This window comes from Lactuca virosa, chromosome 1 (assembly GCF_052849685.1).
Source record: "Lactuca virosa cultivar CGN04683 chromosome 1, Lactuca_virosa_CGN04683_v6, whole genome shotgun sequence".
NCBI classification, from domain to species: Eukaryota; Viridiplantae; Streptophyta; class Magnoliopsida; order Asterales; family Asteraceae; genus Lactuca; species Lactuca virosa.
In genome coordinates, this window is record NC_136426.1 from 74,551,537 (window position 1) to 74,573,970 (window position 22,434).

At 36.4% G+C, this 22,434-nt stretch overlaps 4 protein-coding genes across 5 annotated transcripts; 3 read left to right on the forward strand and 1 right to left on the reverse strand.

Annotated features, from left to right (window-relative positions):
- Nucleotides 1-645: 645 nt before the first annotated feature.
- Nucleotides 646-3,005, forward strand: LOC145146447 (DUF1666 family protein (DUF1666)). Of its 2 annotated transcripts, none has more exons than XM_079075000.1 (5): nt 646-1,232; nt 1,312-1,798; nt 1,876-2,274; nt 2,364-2,569; nt 2,649-3,005. In XM_079075000.1, exons 2-5 carry the CDS (start codon nt 1,351-1,353, stop codon nt 2,898-2,900), a joined length of 1,305 nt encoding a protein of 434 aa, XP_078931126.1. In that variant the 5' UTR covers nt 646-1,232; nt 1,312-1,350; the 3' UTR covers nt 2,901-3,005. The 2 variants fall into 2 exon arrangements, with proteins under 2 accessions (XP_078931126.1, XP_078931127.1); XM_079075001.1 differs by having other exon boundaries at nt 647-994.
- Nucleotides 3,006-7,155: 4,150 nt separating this feature from the next.
- On the forward strand, nt 7,156-9,047 carry LOC145146473 (AAA-type ATPase family protein). The gene has a single exon (XM_079075002.1). It carries the CDS (start codon nt 7,243-7,245, stop codon nt 8,866-8,868), a length of 1,626 nt encoding a protein of 541 aa, XP_078931128.1. The 5' UTR covers nt 7,156-7,242; the 3' UTR covers nt 8,869-9,047.
- Nucleotides 9,048-11,201: 2,154 nt separating this feature from the next.
- Nucleotides 11,202-13,269, forward strand: PDE320 (pigment defective 320). The gene is made up of 5 exons (XM_079075003.1): nt 11,202-11,690; nt 11,786-12,041; nt 12,122-12,479; nt 12,546-12,865; nt 12,951-13,269. The coding sequence occupies exons 1-5, from the start codon at nt 11,404-11,406 to the stop codon at nt 13,146-13,148; spliced, it is 1,419 nt and encodes a 472-aa protein (XP_078931129.1). The 5' UTR covers nt 11,202-11,403; the 3' UTR covers nt 13,149-13,269.
- A 37-nt stretch (nt 13,270-13,306) lies between these two features.
- On the reverse strand, nt 13,307-14,879 carry LOC145146505 (Pseudouridine synthase family protein). The gene is made up of 5 exons (XM_079075004.1): nt 14,622-14,879; nt 14,269-14,408; nt 13,834-14,196; nt 13,703-13,765; nt 13,307-13,610 (listed from the first exon to the last, which is right to left on the reverse strand). The coding sequence occupies exons 1-5, from the start codon at nt 14,755-14,757 to the stop codon at nt 13,374-13,376; spliced, it is 939 nt and encodes a 312-aa protein (XP_078931130.1). The 5' UTR covers nt 14,758-14,879; the 3' UTR covers nt 13,307-13,373.
- Between the last annotated feature and the right edge of the window lie 7,555 nt (nt 14,880-22,434).

The window sequence follows — 22,434 nt, forward strand, 5'->3', positions numbered from 1 at the left end:
CATCAAGTCATCAATACTTAGGCGCCCTGAGATTTCTGCCAAGAAAGAGCCCCCTGTGAACTTTCTGACTGACCAATTGGAAGGAAGATCAACACTTAGACCAACTGATGTTTTAGTATTTGGATGGGCCGGAGGAAAACATGCATGTGTGGATCTAACAGGGTTTCCCCTCTTGTGGGTGAGGAGTGGAGTTTTCACTGTGAGACAAACTGTTATAAAGCTACATCAAACAAAGTGACAAAACGTGAGAAAACATGCATGGAAAATCAACACACGTTTATACCCTTTGCATTTGATATTTTCGGTTTCCTTGCGCCAGAAGCTGTGGAGCTACTCAATAGAGTCCAACGGGTTGCGACACAGCTTGTTGATCGTTTACGCGCAACGTCTATATAAATATTTCTTTGATAATGATTATAATCGATTATTTTCGGTCATCAATAGAGGAATTTTTTGAATACCGTTGTTTTCAAGTTAAAATTTTATTTGTGTACTTTAATAATAACAAAAAGAAAACGTTGACGAAATCAAATATGCTTTTTCTCTACAAAATATAAAGAAAACCTTTCAAAAACAGTCCATGTATTTTCCCGGCTTTGTGTTTCGAGCAGTGTCCTGTCTTCGATAGTAAAGAGGGGTCGTGCCTCTTTCTGACAATATTCTCTGAACGTCTTCTCTCTCTCTCTTTCTCTCTCCTATTTCTTTTGTATTTCTCTGCTTCTCGTTTGTCTGGGTGCTTGTGCCCCTCTCACTAAATCTTATCAAACCTCGGTTGGCTCTAATTAGTAGCAAACACAACAGTTAATTCACCAACAAATCCGAAAAACACATCAAGTGGAAGCAAGCAAGCATCAATGTCAACACTGTTTGCACTTCTCCTACTCCCTTCCCAAACTCACTTCTTTTAGGGTTTCTTTTTCTACCTTCTGGCTACTCGATCGCTACTACACTTTCCTCGCATCGCTTTCGCTGGATTTACCGTTGCTGATTTCTGGTATGTATCGCAGCGAATCTACTTTACCAAACCTTTCTCATTGTTTCATCTCTTGTAAATCGATCTCTATGTTTATTATCACATCTTTCGAGATTCTATATCGTTGCCAATTCCGTTCAAGAAGAAAAAATCCCTCTTTATAACGTGAAGAATCTTGGTGGCCAAAATGGAGTTAGATCTATGGATTCTCAGTCCATTTGATGATTTTTAACCTGATCAGTCTTTTGACAAGTTGTGGGTTCGTCATTGTTTGATATCACCGTTTCCTGTATGCTCTGTATTTCTTTTTTTCTTTATTGAGCTTGCTTTTCTACCAGGATCGTAATACCAGTACATTTGCATCTTTATATCCGAAAATGGAGTTCCTTAAAATGAGAAAGTTCAGAAAAGCCCACAAACCAAACCCAGAAAAGGAATCCGACAACAATCCTGTTCCTGTTCCGGGTCCCGAAGAGCCCAAGAAAGATAACGACGATGACTTGGGGAAATCGGCGACGGCGGATGTCGATAATGCTACAGAAGCCGATGAGGACGACGATGACTTTATCATGAACGAGGTAAAGAGAAGACTGAAAGAACTGAGAAGGAACAGTTTCATGGTGCTGATACCTGAAGAAACATGTCCCGAGGAAGAGGAACCAGAGGAGGAGGAGGAAGACGAAGGTCAAGCCAGCTCCAATGAGTGGCGGGATGTAGAAGCAGAAGGCCGACAATTATGGTCTTGTTTTGGTGCTTTCTACGATAAGTACTGTGAGCGCATGTTGTTCTTCGATCGTCTCACTACACAGCTCTTAAAAGAAATCGGTAATTTTTACCTTCATAACTTCTCTTATCGATTGATTTCTAACGTCTAACTTCTAAGAATCTAAAATGTCACACAGGTTCACTCAATCCTTCGACTCCATCACCAAGGTCTGTGTCCAAGAAGCTTACATCCCCTCTTCGATGTCTTTCTTTGAAAAAATTCGAACCCCCTGAAGATGAAACAGAGCACCTGCAACAACAACCAGAGAATGATCCATATCTGGATCTTGAAACAGCATACGTATCTCAACTTTGCTTGACATGGGAGGCACTTCATTGCCAGTATACTCAACTAAGCCAGATTCAATCTGAAAATTCCAAATGTTACAACCATAGCGCACAACAGTTTCAGCAGTTTCAGGTTTTGCTGCAACGGTTTATTGAAAACGAACCTTTTGAACGTGGTCTTAGGCCTGAAGTTTATGGTCAAACAAGAAATTCGCTTTCTAAACTTCTGCAAGTTCCGAATATATTAGGTGAATATCATTAGGCATCGGGTATTGCTTCTTTTTGAAGAATAAAATGATGGTTTATAAAAATTGTTGTTGGTTATATCTAATTACAGGTCAAGATAGAAAGGAGATGACAGAAGAGGAATCGGAAATGGTGGTGGAAGCTTCAGATCTTCTTAGAATAATTGAGACCTCAATTCTTACTTTTCAACTGTTCATAAAGATGGACAAGAAGAAGTCAAATGGTGTCCGGAATCTATTTGGAGGTCAGAATCAGATGGTTACCCCTGTTCAGCAGTTTCAGGCGTCACTGGAGAAGGTGAGGAAAGGGTTAATTAGTAATTTCACATGCCACCATAAATCTATTTGATTGATGATATATTTGTTGATTAATTCAGAAAAAGGTGAAGTTGAAGGAGCTGTGGAAAAAGAGGAAAGGTGGGAAGAAAAATCAGTGGCCTGGAACACAAGAGGAGGTGGAGTTGTTACTTGGGGTTATAGATGTGAAGGTGATAAACAGGGTGTTGAGGATGGTGAAGATTAGTAAAGATCAATTGTTTTGGAGTGAAGAAAAGATGAAGAAACTGGATTTATCAGCAGCAAGTGGAAAACTTCAAAGGGATCCATCTCCTATTCTTTTCCCTTGTTGATATAATGTTTTTAGTATCTATGAAAAGATGTAGTCCAAGCTTTTTGTTTAAAGACTCATTGTAAAGTCAACCTCAAGGGATTTGTTATTTCATGATCTTGGATAAGGTAGGGTATATACAATGCAAATCTTTCTTTATTATTTTAAATCCATAGTTGCATGCTCATTAGGGATTGAGTAAAGATTATGACTACAAAGCTTGCTTGGGATCAAACCTGTGCAAGCCTCAGCTTTCACAATCCACCTAATAACAAAACAAATCTTTTCTAATGAAAATGTGTTTTGCAACTCGAGAAAGTTGCAAACTACCCTTAGATCCTCCAAGTACACTATGCAAAATAGTTCTTGACAATACATTTTGTCAGTTTTGGAATACAATGAAGTTTGATATTTTGTTAGATTCAAAATTGTGATGCTCATAATCTCTTTTTGGAGTTCCTTTTTTTTTTGGTAAGCATTGTGTCTATCTCTAGTCACTATCTTCAATATCTTGAATACATTCCTATAAATCTTCAAACACCTTTAAAAAAAATTGAAATCATCATGGTAATATTAGAGTACTTCATATCAGAGGGGTGTGTAAGAGAACCAATAATGACGTTATACAATACATAACATTAGAATGGAAGGAGTATGATATTTGCATTTGTATATGTTATTTTGGTTTGGTTCATTTGGTGGCTAGTAAGATGCATTTAACAAAATAATCAGTTCATTTTATATTTCCAACTTCTCGTAATGCATAAGGTTATAGAGCTAGTTGGTGACCGATGTGAGAGATCTCATGAGATTTTTTTCCTCCAAAGATGGCATTTTTGTATGTTGTTGATGGTGTTATCCTGTAGATTTGGTGTTGGAAATTCAATTTTGTTGGGAATCGTTGGGTGGAAATCGGGTGGTTGGAAATGAGTTTGTTGTTGGAAGCAAGCAAGTGGATGATATAGTCATTCTAAAGGTCATGTACAACATACAACCCCTTATGGTGAATCTGATTTTTCTGTACGAAACAAAAGGGATGGTCGGTATGTATCTTTAATATACTAAACACAAACTCTTATAGTGGATCTCAATGTAGGTTACTATGTTGTATATGAGGATCATCCTATATAATTTAATAATAGTAAGCATGTAAGTTAAAATTATCAAAATTATAACAACATTTTAGTTCCTGGTCAAATAATTACATTACATTAATACTAAGGGATTTTGATCTTTTAATTGGAAAGTTAATTTACCTCATTGTTACCAGACCTGATATCTCTTATACCGTCCAGACTTCGAGTCAATTCATACACAACCCTAGAAAGTCTCATATGGATATTGCTTTAAGGTTGTTGAAGTATTTTAAATTTAGTCCTGGTAAAGGTGTTTCAATTCTTAAAAGTAGTTTTGTTGATGTTTCTTTGTTGATGCTGACTAGGCTAAATGCCTGTCAACCAGAAGATTTGTTACTGATTATTGTGTATTTTTTGGAAAGTCACTTTTTTCTTGGAGAAGCAAACTACAAAATACTATTTCAATGAGTTCAACAGAATCTGAGTACAGGGCCTTAGGTTCTATCACATGTGAAATAATTTGGATAATAAAAGTGTTGTTGGATCTTGGTATTAATGTCTCAAAGTTTTGTAATGTATACTGTGATAATGATTCTGCCATTAAATTGACTCTTAATCCTGTCTTTCATGAGAGGACTAAACACTTTGAGATAGATGTGTATTTTATCATAGAAAAGATTTCAAAAAAATATAGGTAACTTTGTTAACATTCAGTCTGGGAAGAACATTGCTGATGTTTTAACCAAGGGGTTAAGTTTAAGTAAGCATGAATTTCTGATTAATTTACTTGGTCTTTATGATCCCATCAAAGTTAATTAGCTTTGTCAACTATTAGTTTAAGGGGGAATGTTGAAATATTCTCATTTATTTGGTCAAACTAATTATTGACTTGTTTTGTTATTATTTGTTTGTTTAGGGTAGATAGTGTTCTTGTTGGTTTCTTTTGTTTGCAGGGTTTGGAGCTCCAGTCGCGTTGAGTATATATTCTCTCCAGGTGAAGGAACCTCATTAGTGTGTGTGAAAATATCTGTGTTTCTCTCTCGTTGTGTATTCTTCTCGGTTCATATTAGGGTTTCATATATTTTTTACTGATTTATATCCCTTTTGTTCTTGTTCAAGTTCTGTATGAGTGTTAATCTTCGAGAGTAGTATAGGAATTTGTAAAGAGGTTTTCCTTTGTAAGTAAATGTCAAACGATTAGGTTTATTAATGAAATAGACTGATCATGTTGGGAAATATTTGGATTGTTATTTTGTATAGAAAATTAGATTATCAATCATGTTACACATAGCCACACACCAACACACATGGTGTGTGTAGTCGTGTGTGTGAGTGAATGGAACATTTTTAACATTATAAACATTATTGTTGTCCGATATAGACAAACTTGTGGATGTTTATTGATGGCTAGATGATTCTTAGGCTTTAAAAATTACTTTTGGAGACAATTTTGTACGTGGGCTATGGGTTCTATGACATTTTCGAAATGAAGTTATTTTTTGTGATAAACCTCCTTTACGTTGAAGTTTTGTTTGATAAGATTGTAGATTGTTCCTTCTTGTGGTTTGTCAATATGAACAATAAGGCTGGAGTTTTTTTTTGGAGTAATTGGCTCCAAAATCCCCCGTTCGCTATTTCTATGTAATCGTCTTTTGGTAGCTTGCTAATAAAATTAAGTCGTTAAAAATGTAAAGATATGAAAAATTCTCAAAGCTATAAAGCACAAAGTGGTGCAGAAGGCAGAGCATGGTGGTTAACATGAGAGGTGGTAAGTGACAATGGAGATGAAATACTAGGGGTTTGTAAGAGAGAGAGAGAGAGAGAAGACCATGACAAGAAAACGACTGAAAGCATGCATTTTTAATCCCATAGTTCTCTGGACTATTTAATGATTTGACCTTAGTAGCAATAAAACAACATTTGATAAATGCTAATGTACAAAATACTTAACCTATATGTATGATAACATTTATGGATCCTTAACCCTTTTCGGAATTTCACCACTCAACCACCCAAAAGATGGTAAAATGTTGGATTTATATTGTAAGTTTGTTTCGAATTTATGATTCTTAAAACTTAAAAGATGATAAAAAGTAGGATTTTATGCTAGAAGATTGTTTGTTTCCAATTTACTATTTACAAATACCCTTTTATGATACATGTAAGACATATTTAAAATATTCTATTTTGAACAAAAAACATCTTTTGACACATCAAACTTTTAACGTTTAGTTTAAACAAAATATTCTAAATCTAAAGACAATCTCCACGGCGTTTAACAAAATGCTACCAACAAACATGTCCATAGTAATTATAAGATAAATATTAAAAAAAAAGTTATTATGTTATAAGAAATTAAAAACCTCCACGGAAATTTTAAGATAAATATATATTTTTTTTGGTTATTTTACTTTTTGATATTTAAATTCATTCTAGAGATGCTATGAATATAACACATGATTAATTTCAACTAGAAAGGTTACCCCCGCTACGCGGGGGCCAGAAGCTTTTAATGTTGTTTCCGAATTGATAAATATGACAGACATAGAAAGTGCAAGGATGAAAAGTCCGGGCTTTGCCCCAGACAAAAAATGTAAAAGTTTTGACTGCAAGGACCAGAAGTGTGAAAATGGCTAAAGAATTAAAGGGGTAAGAATTAGCAACTTTTTAGAAAAGGGATCAAAGTTGTCAAACCGTTAAAGTTTTGTGGCCAAACTTTAAATATTAAAAGGTTCCAAAAAAGTGTAAAAATATTGATTGCAAAGACCAAAAGTGTCAAAATGGGTAAAGAATAATGAGTAAAGTTGTCAAAAAACATCCAAATTTAGTATTCATAACTTCCAACAATAATACAGGACCAATTCTGCCAAAAAAATGGGAAGTTGAATGGAACACAAAGAAAATGACATGAATAAAGTAATTAAAAAAGTACATGGACCGGATATGTAAATCAAGGGACCAAACCTGGACAAAGTATGCCAACTTTACTATTAGAAAGAAAAAAATAGGGTGTTTGGGATAACTTTTAAAGTGACTTTTAACTTTTATTTTTTTCTAAAAGTCAAAAAGATGTTTGATAATCCTGACTTTTCCAACTTTTTCAATAAAGACATCTTTTTGAAAAGTCACGGAATCCTGACTTTTCCGTTTTTAAAAAATGACTTTTTGGCTTTCAAAAGCTAACACAGGCTTTCAAAAGCTAACACACATCCCCTCCTGTTACACAAAAACCAGGAAATAGAGAGATAGAGTTGAGCAGAAGGAGCGAAATCAGGTAGAAGCGGGAAAATGGAAAAGCAGCAACTTCTAGAAATGGGTTTCTCCGACGAGTTAGTTTCTCAAGCTCTCTCCGCCACCGTCGGCAAATCCCTTTCTAGTGCCACCGAATGGATTCTCAGCCAAGAATCGATAACCGACAACAAAAGATCCCCAGTCCTTACCCCATCTCCTTCTCAGCCCAAAATCAATCCCTTCTTTCGTTTAAATTCCGCAAAGAAACCACGACACTCACCCGACAATCACCAGCAACCAGTACCAGCGGCGGAGCCGGAATCATCACCACAGCCAGAACCCAAAAAAAGGAAGCAGCCTCCGCCTCGCAACGAACAACCGTTGGCTGAGCGTATGCGGCCTCACACCATCTCCCAAATCGTAGGACAAGACCACCTCCTCGCCGATAAATCCTCTATTCTTCGGTCCGCCATCGACCGTGATCGCTTGCCCTCGTTGATCCTCTGGGGCCCGCCTGGTACCGGTAAGACCTCCATTGGTCGAGCCATTGTTAATTCCTGTTCATCATCTTCCTCTTATCGATTTGTTACTTTATCTGCTGTAACTGCTGGCGTAAAAGATGTTAGGGATGTAGTAGACGAAGCTAGAAAACGCAAAAAGAATACCATCAATGGCACCATTACGAGAACAGTATTATTCGTAGATGAAGTTCATAGGTTCAACAAGTCACAATTGGACTCTTTCTTACCTGTAATCGAGGACGGTAGTATCATCTTCATCGGCGCTACCACCGAAAACCCTTCCTTTCATCTGATAACACCATTGTTATCTCGTTGTAGAGTCCTCACCCTTAATCCCCTTCAACCCCATCATGTTTCCACTATCCTTAAGCGAGCTGCAGAGGATTCCGACATCGGTTTAGCCCAGAGTGTAGGGAGAGCAATCAATGTAAATGATGAAGTCATTGAATTTTTATCACAGCACTGCGATGGAGATGCAAGGGTCGCATTGAATGCCCTTGAAATTTCCGCCATTACTGCTGCTTCCCGCTTAGGTAGTACTACATCAGACAATTCTGATTCTGCAGCGCTTTTGGGTGTCACTATTGAAGATGCAAAAGAGGCGTTACAAAGCAAGCATCTTTCATATGACAAAAATGGTGAACAACACTACAATTTAATCAGTGCACTTCATAAATCCATGAGAGGAAGTGATGCAAATGCATCAATATATTGGTTGGCTAGAATGTTGGAAGGTGGTGAACAGCCTCTTTACATTGCACGTAGACTCATACAGTTTGCCAGCGAAGATGTTGGGTTGGCTGACACGTCAGCTCTTACTCAGGCTGTTTCTTGCTATCAGGCTTGTCATTTTATTGGTATGCCAGAGTGTCGCGTCAACCTGGCACAGTGTGTTGCTTACCTGGCACTTGCTCCTAAATCCATAGCTGTATATAGAGCACTAGAGGCTGCCACGAAGGCTGTTAAAGATTCAATTGGGCAAAATGAAGGAGTGCCTTTGCATCTGAGAAATGCACCTACTAAGTTGATGAAAGAACTTGGATATGGAAAAGATTACATTTATACCCCTGATAATCCTTCATTGCCCCAGTCCTTTCTTCCGGTTTCCCTTCAAGGTTCTAAGTTTCTTGATTGGCCAGACAGTTTTGGTGCTGATAAATAATAATATGAATCAAGCATCAAAAGGTTAGATTTTTGTGTTTTTGGAAGCTCTTAGATGGCCTTTTCCTTATTATATGCTTTTGTTTCATCTTTTACGCATATGATGTTTTGTCCCAAAAATTTGAAACTTGCATATAAAGGAGCAGTTGATGAAAGTTAAAGTAATCTGTTTTATTGTGAGCTTTGACTATTCTTGATTCTTTCTTTTGGTTAAAGATATTGAGATGTTTAAATTTGTTCTCAACTTTGTGGATTTTTTGTATTTTTCAATTGGCTAAGGATGTGAATTGTGAAATCAAATTAATGAATGTGTCTGTAAATATTAACTTCCAGATTCTGGGCATTCTGTTGTCATTGATGCATAAGACATTATCTTGGTATTTTGCGCATAAATCTTCATCTCAAAGTGATATTTATTTTGCTGTGAAACAAGGATTGTAATTGTGGTCAAATGCATTTAAATTTTAATCAACATTTAAAATTAAGATCATTTTTTTTAATGTTCTACTCTTGTAAAAGAATAACCATGTATGGAGGCCTTGAATGCAATCATGACATGTGAATCAAGTCACAAGGCAAATCTATTTTTCTGCTATGTTGGGTATTTCTTTTTGGTAATTGTACCTTTTTTGGTGAATAAACCACATTAGCATTATGAAAGTTTAGAGTTGATGGGTTTGATTCGATTTTGAAGCGTATCTCTCTTTTTGTGAAGAACATGATATTGAAATGTAAACTGAAGGCAAGTTCATTAGAAGTGTATCTCTCTTTTTGTTGATCTAATAAACTGAAGGCAAAAACACTAATATCACCAATTGACATTATTATGAGTTCAATTGTTTGAACACAGTTGTGAATATGCAAATTCAATAGTTTGGTGATCGTTTTTGAGAGGTAAATTTTTGTGATTTTCAGTTCTATCCAAATGATTTTAGTTGAATGGGTAGGATGACTCTGCAACATCGACTTCATCTCCACATCTCTCATATGGAGCAATTTAGTAGTTAAATTGAATGGTATACCCGACATGGTTCAGCAATTATATCTTACTTTTGAATCCCTAATTTTGAAATATGATTTTCAATGTCCCATAAATTACCCTCCCCTTAAGAAATTTGCAAACATAATTTTGGTCATTTCAAGTTTCAACATAGATCAACTAAGTTGCAAAATAAGAAACAATGAATATCATAAATGGCGATGAATTATTTTTATTTTCATAAAATGATAAAATACAATTGTTTAAAAGAAGAGCATTGTCAAAATGTTAACAACTAAATAGTTTTTTTTTTTTTTTTTTTTTTTTTTTTTTTTTTTTTTTTTTAATAAAAAAAACAACCGTGTTCTGTAAAATACCACCTCTAATAATATTTCTTTGAACAATTGTGTTATGTAACAAAACAAAGAGAAATTTTATAAAAGTCTCCATATTTTAAGTTTATTAATAATAAAATATTGCATTTATACTTTATGTTCTTAAAAGGACAGGCAAAAAAAAACAATAGATATTTACATATTAGGACAAGAATCCAACAATCCTTTACATATTTGAGATTTTAGCCGATAATTTTAAAAAAAGATCCTATATTATTATGACACTCATTAACGATATATTTTTTATTAACAAACAATAACAAAGAGTATTGATTTGTTATAATCTTATTGTTTTTTTTTCAATCATGGAATATTTTTTTATTGAAATGTTATTGTATTATCTTTGTCACACAAAAAGTATTTTTGGTTATTGTAATCTTATAATATTATTTCTTTTCTAACATGAGGTATTGTCTGTACTCTCGAGTTTTTTTTTTTTTTTGGCTAAAAAAACTTCATCTTTTTTTTTTTTGTAAAATTTTTTCCAATAGTATTTTTTTTCTTAAATTTTGAAAATAACATATTTGTAACGTTCTGATCTAGGTTTTAATCTTACTGTAAGATAAGACCGAATGTAAGACAAAATGATTCAAAAGATAATATACTATATTATAATGAAAGAGTACATTAAAATCGTAGTAAAATAGAATTATATGTTCTATTAAAATACATCATGATTTTATCGTTAATGAGTCTAAAATATAAAGTTTTTTGAAGTTTATCAACTAAGATCTAAGATTACTATAAATTTTTAAAAGTGTAAACAACTACAAATTTCTTGTTCGATTTATTGTTATTTTCTGTAAACAATTTTCAATTTTTTGTAAAATTCTTTAAAAAAAAAAAAGAAAGGAAAAAAAAAAAGAAAAAAAGAAAAAGAAAAGACATAAGTATGTCTTTTAACGAGTCATTTCCCAAAAACAAAAAGTTAGTTGCCTAAAATGCTATGTTTCGAGGGGGAAGGGGGTAACGTGGAAAAAGAGCAATAGTAGGACTGTAAAAGGATTTAGTTTCAGCAGAAGTTCCGGCGGAGTATCCATTCATTCGTACCTGCATACTGGAAACAAGGATTAAGAAAAAAGGATTAGGGAAAAGGAAGAGCAGAGCGTCTTACAAAATTGATTCCGATTAGGCTAAATTAGGAAAAAGTTGAAGAGTTGTAATGAGGAAGTTGAGATGGGTGAAGGACGACGATGGATTCTGGGACTTAGACGTCTCCACTCCGGCCACCCTCAACGGCATAGCCCGACCCGCACCCGGTGACCCAATCCCATCCGTCCTCGGATTGTCCAGAGGAATCCGTCTTTCAAGACCCAAACAGCTCGACTTCTTCCAGAGATTCATGTTCATGCCCTTTATCCCTTCCTACTCCAATGCTAGTCCTCATGCTCATGGAAACGGCTTCTCGCTTCAACGCGTTCTCTCCTTACCTTTCGCCCTTGATCGCTGGTACTGGTTTCTCCCCTTTTCTTAATTTTCTCCTAAATTTACTCAAATTGTTTACTAATTCATAATCATGAATAACAATTGGCATCTTTGTTTAGGTTTGGAACTGTGCTTGGTCAGTTGAATGTACAAAAATTGGCATCAAGTATCAAGAGAAATGGGTTCAGGCAACCTAATGATGAATCTCCATGGTTCAAAAACATTGCGAGACATCTCAGCGATAAGTCTTTGTACGCGATTGATTTCTGCTCAGAATTCTTCCTTACACCTGATGATTCTCTTCAATTCAGCTTAGAATCTTATGGCGATGATGACTACAAGACCCCTCGAAAGAAAGCAGTTTTTCATCACAAGGCAAGCATATAATGATCCAAACTTTGTTCCCGATTAGGGCTTTAACATAATCATCACCTATCATTGTATGCTTCTTGCAGTTCCCACATCATAATCTAACTTTAGAAGCAGCTTCTCCTGGACTTTTTGTTGACAAAAATGGTAGTTTCTGGGATATTCCTTTGAACATGGCAATCGATCTTGCATCTGTAGCTTCTGACATTGGCCCAAGTTACCATATATGTGTCAACCATAATGCTGGTTCACCGAAAAGCTTTGGAACCCATAAAAATGATGCAATTCCTCCTGCCTCTATACAGCCAGGTTTATCTGCCACAACTGCTTTTTCTTTGAAAAACAGTATCGACATATGGAGAAGTGAAGCACCAAAGCTGAAAAAAGTTCAACCATATGATGCATTCCTCTCAAACCCTCATATCTCAGCTTCAGGAATCATTGGTAAGAATTTCTCATTCTACCATATCTTGTTTTCAATCTTGTTTCTGATAATAAACAAACGTATAGGAGGTGTGATGAGTGCATGCTTTGGAGATAACTCAGTAAGAGCAACAACAGGAGATGGTTTTGGTGTTGGTGTGAGGAGGGGCAATTGTGCCATTTTAGCTGATTCATTTGCAACAGTCTCACTCTCTGCACAGCTTGGAACTTTCCAGAAGATGTTCTTTGATCTAACTCGTTTTCAGGCCCTTCTTGATTTCCCATCTGGTTCAACTTTTCTTACAGGCGCCACTCATTTGGCAAAAGATTTATACAATTCCCAAACACCAAATCTTGAAACATTTCAACAAATTTCTCCAATTACCACCCTTTCATTCCAGCAGCAGGTAATCAATCTTTCTCACATTTCTTGTTTTATGATTATAGGATGGTAGTAATTGAATGATGATGATGATTTTGAACTTGGTGTAGCTTGTAGGCCCTTTTAGCTTCAGGGTGGATTCAGGGGTAAAATGGGGAATGGAAAATGGTGAGAGCTTTGTGGAAGTGAAGGATCCTGTATTTGCAGTTGAATATGCATTACAAGTTCTTGCTTCTGCAAAAGCTGTAGCATGGTATTCACCAAGGCAGCAAGAGTTCATGATTGAGCTTCGTTTTTTTGAGTCATGAATTATCATATTCATTAATTCATATATGTTAATTATTGTCCTCATTTGAGTTCTTTAACTTAAGGGCTGTATGGGTATTGTTAAGAAATATTTATGAGCTGTCATTATGGAAAGTATCATATTGCTACTAGAATCTAGATGTTATTTCTAAATGCACAATTAAGCCTCAAACAAACATACATAAGCTGCAAAATCCTAAATATCCTCTTAAAAGTTAAAACCTTGTTCAATAATATTGAAGTTTACATTTGCTAATACTATGATGCCTACCAAAACTAGTTGAAGGCCCATCTTCAGGAAGCCCGAGGTGTTCTTCATTATACTTAACTTCCACTAGAAACAGACCATGAGGTGGAGCCACAAGTGCCACCTTTGCAAGTTCCTTCCGATCACATGTTTCCAAGATCTTTGGAACAATGTCTGGCGGCAGTGCTTCCCTCCCAATTTGTATCAACAAAGCAACCTATCAAAATAAAATTCGAATGAACAACAATGTGCTTAAACATAAAAACTAAAAACCCAAATCATTTTAAGGTTGTTGTATGTACTATGTACCATGTTTCTGACTTGCCTATACAGAAACCCAGACCCTTCCACTTCAACCTGCAAAATGGGTCCCTGAAAACAAGAAAAAAAATTGTATAGTCAACATGACACCCGATCAAAAAAGTCAAAACACTTTATACCTTTTCGATTATATCCACTCGAGAGATATTCTTGACTGGGTTGACTATGCGATCATTGCGTTGCTTATTGGCGAAAGAAGAAAAATCGTGTTTCCCTACAAAATACTTGGCTGCTTCTTTCATGACAGATACATTGAGTTTGGAAAGATTATGATAAGCATAGAGACGATGGAATGGGTCCAAGACAGTGTCGTTATAAATCTTGTAATGGTAGATCTTTCCGGTGACTGAAAAACGAGCATGGAAGTCGGGGAGTGCAGGGCCGATTTCTCGAATTCGAACATCAGGAGGAAGAAGACCATTCAGTGCTGCGTGCATGTCTTGCAGATCCTTGTAATTGAATGGTGTAACAAACTGTGCCACCTGAAAAAAACTAAAATCACGTTTCAAGCTTTTAATCTAACCTCATCAACGAACGTATGATGGAAGGCAGACCTGGCCGAGGGCATGAACTCCGGCGTCGGTTCTACTTGCACCGACTACACACAGATCCTTACGTTCTAGCTTTGTAACTCGAGTTAGGGCTTGTTCCAAGAGGCACTGTAGGGTTGGCGTTGATGGTTGATACTGCCAACCTGATAGAACAAACCAATTACAACCATAATCAAAGATATCGAAGATTGACAGAAAGAGATGCAGAAGATAATAGATATATAGAGTAATTGGGAAATTCAATCAGTTTAGGGCAGAAATTAGGGTATAAAGAAACGAAGAATGAAATTGGTTTCACACAGGAGATATCATAACAGAGAAAGTAATCAGGGAATTCAAGCAAGGTGGATGGAAACCGGAGAATCGAGTGCCGTCGTAAGATAAAACCAAACGCCATTTGTAAGTGTTAGCCGGAGGAGTTTGTTGATTATACAGGTCGTCGAGATGAGCAGCGGCCAACGGCAGTCCAACTCCAAGTGCGGCGTAACCCATTATTCTTCCACAGTCCACACCATTCGTATACCAGTCCAACGATGGTTTCCAGTCCACTGACCACCACTTTGAATTTTATCCAACCCATTATTGTTTTATTCGGCCTTGGGGGTACTTTTGCAGAAAAATTATTTATTTTAGCGTTTAAATTCATATGTGTCAATCATGTTTCCATGAGCTCAAAGGCTGGTGGGTTTGGGAAGAAAGAATGGCTCGGCAAGAGTGAGGTGGAGGGTGACCTGGAGTTCGGCAACTTGGGAACACCGCCCCCTCACCTCGGCATGCCGAGGTTTTCGGTGGAACTCGGCGACTCTTCACCGAGTTTCTCTCTTTGGCAACTGAAGAGATGACATGGAAAGGGGTGGTGGTCTCGACACTGCACCCACGAGCCTAAGAAGATATCTAAGAATGAGAATACCTTAAAAAAATATGCAATCAAATCTAATGTCAAGATGTCTCAAAATGGCAAGGCTCTCAAACTCAAAATATGAAACAATCGATCGTATGTGCTAGAATTTATTACTATTTATTTTGGAAACATTTAATCATTTTAAAAATGTTGCCTAATTAGGTTCCAAAACTCAAGTTAAACAATCCATTCAAATATAAGACTAATAGATACGTGCAACATACTGTAACATCAAAAAGATATCACTTTATATCACATCATCTATGGTGTTATACCACATTTATAAGAAATGGCCACCATGTCATAACACCAAGTAATTTCAATGTCATCATTTGTTTTTTATTTTTTATTATTTTTTTATTTTTTAAATAATTATAAAAACAAATATAATTTAATAAAACATGCTATTTAAACAAATCATAATTTTTAAATTAAACACATCATTAAAAAAAACATTACAAGAAAAAAAATACGATAAATTTAAAAACATAAATAATAATCCTAATTGTCAAAATAAGAGGCCTGAATCTTCTCCATCGCTCGTAGCACTTCTGCATCTCGGGGCGACAAACCTTCCTCGCTAGACCTAAGAATTGTCAACTGGTTCGTCATATCTTATCGCTCGCATCACTCCTTCTCCTCCTGTGTTTGCCTACGAAGGAAATCAAAGTGCTTGCGCTGTAAATCAGTTCTTTCTTTTGCTAGTAAATCGTGTGCGTCGAACTTCGCTTTGATTTCCGCTAAATGTTGCCTTTTTTTTCAACTTCATCCGCAAGTCTTTGAGAGCGCTTCACTTTGTCACATCCTACCAGTCGTCGTGGATGCGATATCTTTTCGATGTCATCCGGGATCTCACTGGTGTCGACGTTGAGGTCGATGTGAGTCTGTGCGTCGGAAACGTTGACCGAACTCGAATTTCGAGACCTCTTCGATTGAACCTCCGATGATGTTGGATTTTTAGTCCATTTGGATCTACTCTCAACATCTCCCATGATTTATCAGACTTGAACACATGACCCATTTTGACGCAATATTGCTCTTTTGCGTCATTAAATAAATTAAAGTCGTTGGCACCGCTTTGCTTTTCCGAATGAAGTTTGTTGTAGATCTCACTGAATTTGGTGCACCTCCTAATTTGAGTCAATTTACTACTAAGCATATCCGAATTGCTGTATGTTTTTTCTTCAAAAAAGCATGAAATTTTGCAAGCACCAATTCCCAATAAGCAACTTTCCTCATACCATTTCCGTGACATTCATTTTTTGAAGTCCCACACCACGCTACTGCTAAAGCGTACTCCTCCTCCGGTGTCCGCTACTTTGAAATTTTTTCATTTTTCGTGACATCTTTCCCTTTCCCTTTCCCTCTTACTCTCCTGCTACCTCTCGCTTGCATTTAGGCAATTTTTTATACCGATTGTTGTGTGGGTGGTCGTTGTATGCTTGTTTGTTGATGCGCCTCCAGGTTCACCTTCCATTGTCTGTGAGAGTTATTGACTTCTTCACGATTAAGTTAACTTGGAGACAACAAACAACTCGTAAGCTGATTGGCGGGGAGGGGATCCCGGACCAACGCTCCGATGATAAAGTCAGAGAAGACTCTAAGAGTATGTCGAAAATCGAGTGAAGTTTAATAGAATAGTGTATTCGTTTGTGCACCTTGTTTCATGACTTTCGTCACTTATTTATAGTCGGTTTTTAGGAGGTTGCAGCCTTTTCTTGTACTAAACAGGTTTGCCATCTTATCACATTAATGTCCATATGCCCGAAGGTTAGGGGTGGGAATCGGTTCGGTTTATGAGTTCTTCGATTTTCTCGAATCGGTTTCCTTGGTTTGAATTTTTTTTGTCCAATTTGAAAACCAAACCAAATTGAATTCAAATTCTCTAGACCAAACCAAAAACCGAATTCTAATTCGGTTTGGTTCGGTTTGAAAACTAAGGAAACCAAATATTAACTAAAAAAATAGTGTTGCAATTTTGCAAACATAAATTACAATGTTTTAACGTAGAAACCTAAAGTTGCAAACATAAAAGTTTCATACAAAAAGATCCAAATTTTCATACATAAAATGATACAATGGTACTAGTACTAGCTAGAAACATAAAGTTTAAGTTCCAAGTTTCAAGTTCCAAACAAAGGTATAAAACATTAAGTTCAAAAGTTGTTTCTAGTGGCTTGCCAGTATTTGATCTCATTTATATAACAAGGACAACTGATTTCGTCGTCGATTGGTGCAAGTCTACAATAAAACATTTTAAAATCAATACATAACATACCAAATGGGCTAAAAATGATTTTTACTTTATAATTAATACTTTTATTTAATATATACAATATATAATAAAATTTTTATTTAATTTATTTATGAAATTCGATTTTTCGGTTCGGTTTGGTTTAAACTTCATGAGACCAAAACTCGAACTAAAAACCAAATTCATAATTCAGTTTGATCTCGGACCAAACCAAAAACCGAATTTGAATATCGTTTGGTCTGAAATCGGTTTTGGTTCGATTTGGTTTTCGAGTTTTACGGTTCCGGACCAAATAATTCCCACCCTTACCGCAGGTACACTTATATGTACTTGATATCCATTTAATAGTTGTTCTCGTTGGTCAAAGGATCAATCAATCACGTATCATAATACATGATGTTTTCTTTGAGTCCGAATGTACTACAACACTCTGGTGACGTCAATTCGTATCTTAGTCGTTATTCTCTATGGTTCGGTACTCGTACATAGTTCAATATGCATATAGTTCGGTATGTACCTGGTTCAGTATATACCTGGTTCGGTATAGTGAGGGTATATTCGTAGCTTCGAGCTAGGCTATACCCTATTAAGTCCCCCCCAGTTTGGATCGTTACTCTTCTGTCAGAAGTAACGATTCAAATTTAAAAAGTATTTTAAAGTAACTGTTATGACCGGATAGGGACAGACACCTGAATTAAATTTTGACGTGACGGTTCGACGGTTTCTAGTGTTCATCATTGCCTATAACCGTCTCCTCATTACTTTTCAATTTAAAGCGACTATAATGTGTAACCGCTACATTGCCTGTCTCATAAATATAACTCAGCTTGGTCCCCTATAAATACTTCCCCTGGTTTATTACTTTTCTTCAATGCTTGTGTAACACCTTTAAATTCACAATCTGAAAATTTCATTTTTAAGTTTAACAATCATACAACAACCATTCCATTTTTCCCAAAAACCATAAAAACATAAAATAGTTTGGTTGTGCAATTCATGATACATATCAAATAATCATCAGAGTCATAATCCCAAAATCACTAGTGCGGAAAATCCATGGTGTGATGCGATACGATAAAGTCGGCCCTTTCCCCTTCGAGCTAGAAGTACCCTGAAACAAAATCTGAAAACTGTAGCACGAAGCTTAGTGAGTTCCCCCATCTTACCACACAACATACAATAACATACTGTCAGGCATATATGGGTGCCCGACCTACCCTACTGAGCATACCTGGGTGCTCAACCTACCCATTTCAGACATACCGGGGTGTCCGACCTACCCCTGTCAGGCATAACTGGGTGCACGATCTACCCATGTCAGGCATATCTGGGTGTCCGACCTACCCTCCGGTTTATTTCACCCAGTTACGGGGACTATTTCACCCCTACCACTACCACATAATAACATAACATAATCATACTGCCAGGCATATCTATGTGCCCGACCTACCCTCCGGTTTAGCTCGACCGGTTACAGGGTCTAATCCACCCCTCCTACCATAGCATACTAGTACATAAAGCATAACAGATAGTGACATACCAGACAATTATCACAAAGACAATCATCTCTACTATAATCAGCTACTAGTGGGCCGGTATTGGTGCCTTCGACCCACTTTTACAGGAAGGTAACTCACCTCGTAAGGCTGAATACAATATCTCACGGCAAGAATCTCTAGCAGCTGCTCCGACGACTCCCTGATCTATCATTACCACAATAACACTTAGTCAAAAACTAGCAATCCTTCTTAGGGTAAAATGACCATTTTACCCCTGATCTAAATTGGCCAATACCTAAGGCCCAACACCATAACATGAAAGGCCCAAATCTAAATGGTCTTCCTAAGCCCATTAGTGGCCCACCAATAGCCCAATTTTCCAAATTGGGACCAACTCTTCAAATGGGCCTTAACCTAAACCCAACATACTCTTAGCTCAAAATAGATAATTTCCAATGGCCCATTATGGCCCAAAAGGCCCAATACCATAAATCTCAATTCTAGGCCGAAAGGCCTTATTCCACAGTGGGCCACATCAATCCAGGCCCAAACTTCTAGGGCCCAAAAGCCCACATTCGCCAATCTGTATGCGTACGCGTGACGTACCTGGCACGTACGCCCAGCATGCGCTGGCCTTGACCAGAAGCAGGAAGTTGACCCAATACGCGCAACGTACCAGGGTGTACGTATATAATCCCTTATCTAAAGGACACACGTATCTGATAAGATCAGAGTTGACAGCGGCTTTTGAAAGCTACGATTGCTGATCAGGTTCTGAAGTTATGCAAAATAGTTATTAGACTTATCCAAGTGGGATACTGTTGGATTAGTGTCTAAGTCCATAACTATTTTGGTATGTATTTGACCCGATTGTGAGCATGGTCCTTTTGGGTTGCCTTCACACGGGTGACTAGACAGGATGACAGTTGAGGAGAGAGGTTGATTAGAGCATAAATATGATTTATTTATTATATTATATGATTAATATAATAATTTGGAACTATATTATTAATTATTATTTAATCAGAAATTAATTTAGAATTAATTTTTGGATTAAAGGAACTGATTAGAAGTATAGGGGTTGTTTTGTAATTATTCAATAGTTGAGGCTTTGGGCCATTGGATCACCTTTATTAAGGCTTGGCCGAAAATCCTAGAAGGATCTAGGAGTTTTCGTCCAAGGGCTTAAGGAAAGGAGTCCATGGATTTGCTTGGGCCCTAAGCTAAGGGATTAGGGTTTCCACCTTGAAACCCTAGCTAGCCTCCAGTATAAATAGCACCCTAAGGCACTAGAATTCGTCCAAGCCTTGGGAAACCCTAAAAGGGACGAATTATAGAGCAAGATACCCTTCTCTCCTCTCTCCCATATTCATCCTTTCACCTAGTGTGTTTGTGAGCCATTAGAGGTACTACACTTGTGGTACTTGCTTTCAAGAGCTAAGGAAATTCAAGGAACTAGTTGTTATTGCTATATAACATTAAAAGGTATGTATTCTATTCTCTTTTGTGTATTTCGAAAAATTATAGGAGCATTCCAGGTTTCTTTTTGTGTTCATAAAGTTGTATGTCTAATAGTGAAAAACATAGATCCAATTAGGGTTGCATGCACACATAGGATTGTTTGTATAAAACCTATCAGTGGTATCAGAGCCTTAGGTTTTTGTTTTCAATTAGATTTGATACAAATGTATGAATATGACAATTAGGGTTTATGGCTAATAAACCCTGGAGGCTTGATTTTCGAAATTAGGGTTTCTAAACCCTAGATTTCGAAATTTTGGTAGGGTTTCCTAAACCCTTTTTCCTTTGGCCCCAAGATTTCGATTTTAGGGTTGTCTAACCCTAGAATTTCGAAATTTGCCTTGTCCCCTTGATAAGATTCCCAAATTTTAGGGATTTGGATAATGTCATATCTTGTAATTATCCTTGATTCCTTAAATAGATAATTAAGGATCTTATGAATTATCCCATTCCATAAATTTTCAAATCTTAGGGGATATGAGATTAGATTAAATAAATTGTTTAATTTAATAGATAATCCTACACGATTTAATAATTTTAAATTAATTGTTTAATTTTGGATAATTATTAAATCAATATTTTAATATTTAAGAGTTTAATATTAAAAAGTTTTAATTTTTCGAAAAAAGTTAAATATGATTAAAACCTTAGTACTTTGAAAAGTTCAAATTACACCCTTATGGGTTTATTAATTAATTAAAGTGTATAATTAAAAGAGAGTTAATAATTCCATAAAGTTTTGGTTTAAATTTAATTAAATTAAAAGTATAATTTATTAAATTAGACCACCTAGTATTTTAAAAGTATAAAATACACCCTATACTATATATAACACTAAAAGTCTAATATTATATATATGTATGAGTAAACAGTCAGTCTTACCGTTAGTAGGCCTCATTCACGAAGCTGGTCTATAAGGGGTGTTTAAGGAAATTGCTTATAAAATGGCGATTGAATGGGTATCCACTCTTACCTACCGCACTCTTGACTAGTGGAGGGTCGTTAGCCGAACGGGTAGGATAGGACGAAACCTTCCATTATAAGTATAATGAAGTACAAAGTAACTACATGCTTTTACAAATTCCCAAATTCTAGTTATTTTAGGAAAAATATGAAATTGTATGCTAATCCATGGAATTACACTTCGTACCCTTGTCAACCGTTAGTGGAGCGTGTGTGGTTAACCGGCACACTAATTTGGGATTGACATTGGTGGCGAAGGGTGGCTCGATATTTATCATAGATCAATGGAGCGTGTGTGGCTAACCGGCACATTGATTAGGTGATAGTAGCATTGAGTGCACCACGTAGATTCGTATGGTTATTCACACCTTATTTGTGATCCTCGGCATCCCAGTCACAAATGAAGGGCATAATCGAGATTAAACATGCCATTGAAAGGTTCAATGAATCTCAAAAAGATCTAGGAGTTTTAATTCATTTAAAACTTAAACTTCATTGTTCGTTTTTCATGGTGGAAATTGGTAAATCGTCATTTACCTACCTTCAAATATTCTGCAACTAGATTACGACATCCCTCTTCTAGGTTGTAGAGTATTGTGTTGGATCCTAGCCTTAATATCTCATTTGGGTGTTTTATTAAGGACTCAATCAACTTAACTTGAATTTTCTCCCGTTTTGTAGATGTCAAATGACAATGGTCTTCCTAAATCCCTTGGAACAAGCCTTCCAAACGAAGATGATATTCCACGATATGATCGAGGAACAAGAGATCATGCTTCACTTCCTCCACCTCCTCCAATTATTCTCCCTAACCCACAAGTTCGAAGGCTTGAAAAATTCAAGCTCACTCAAGCCCTATTGGCAAGTAAACACGAAGATGGGAAACCTGTGTGTGCACACGTCTTGGAGATAAAGTCACACATTGACATGTTAAGGATGTTGGGTGTCGAGATTTCAGGTGAGTTGGCTGTTGACTGGGTTCTTCAGTCGCTTCCTGAATCATATAGTGAGTTCGTTAGAGAGTACTATAT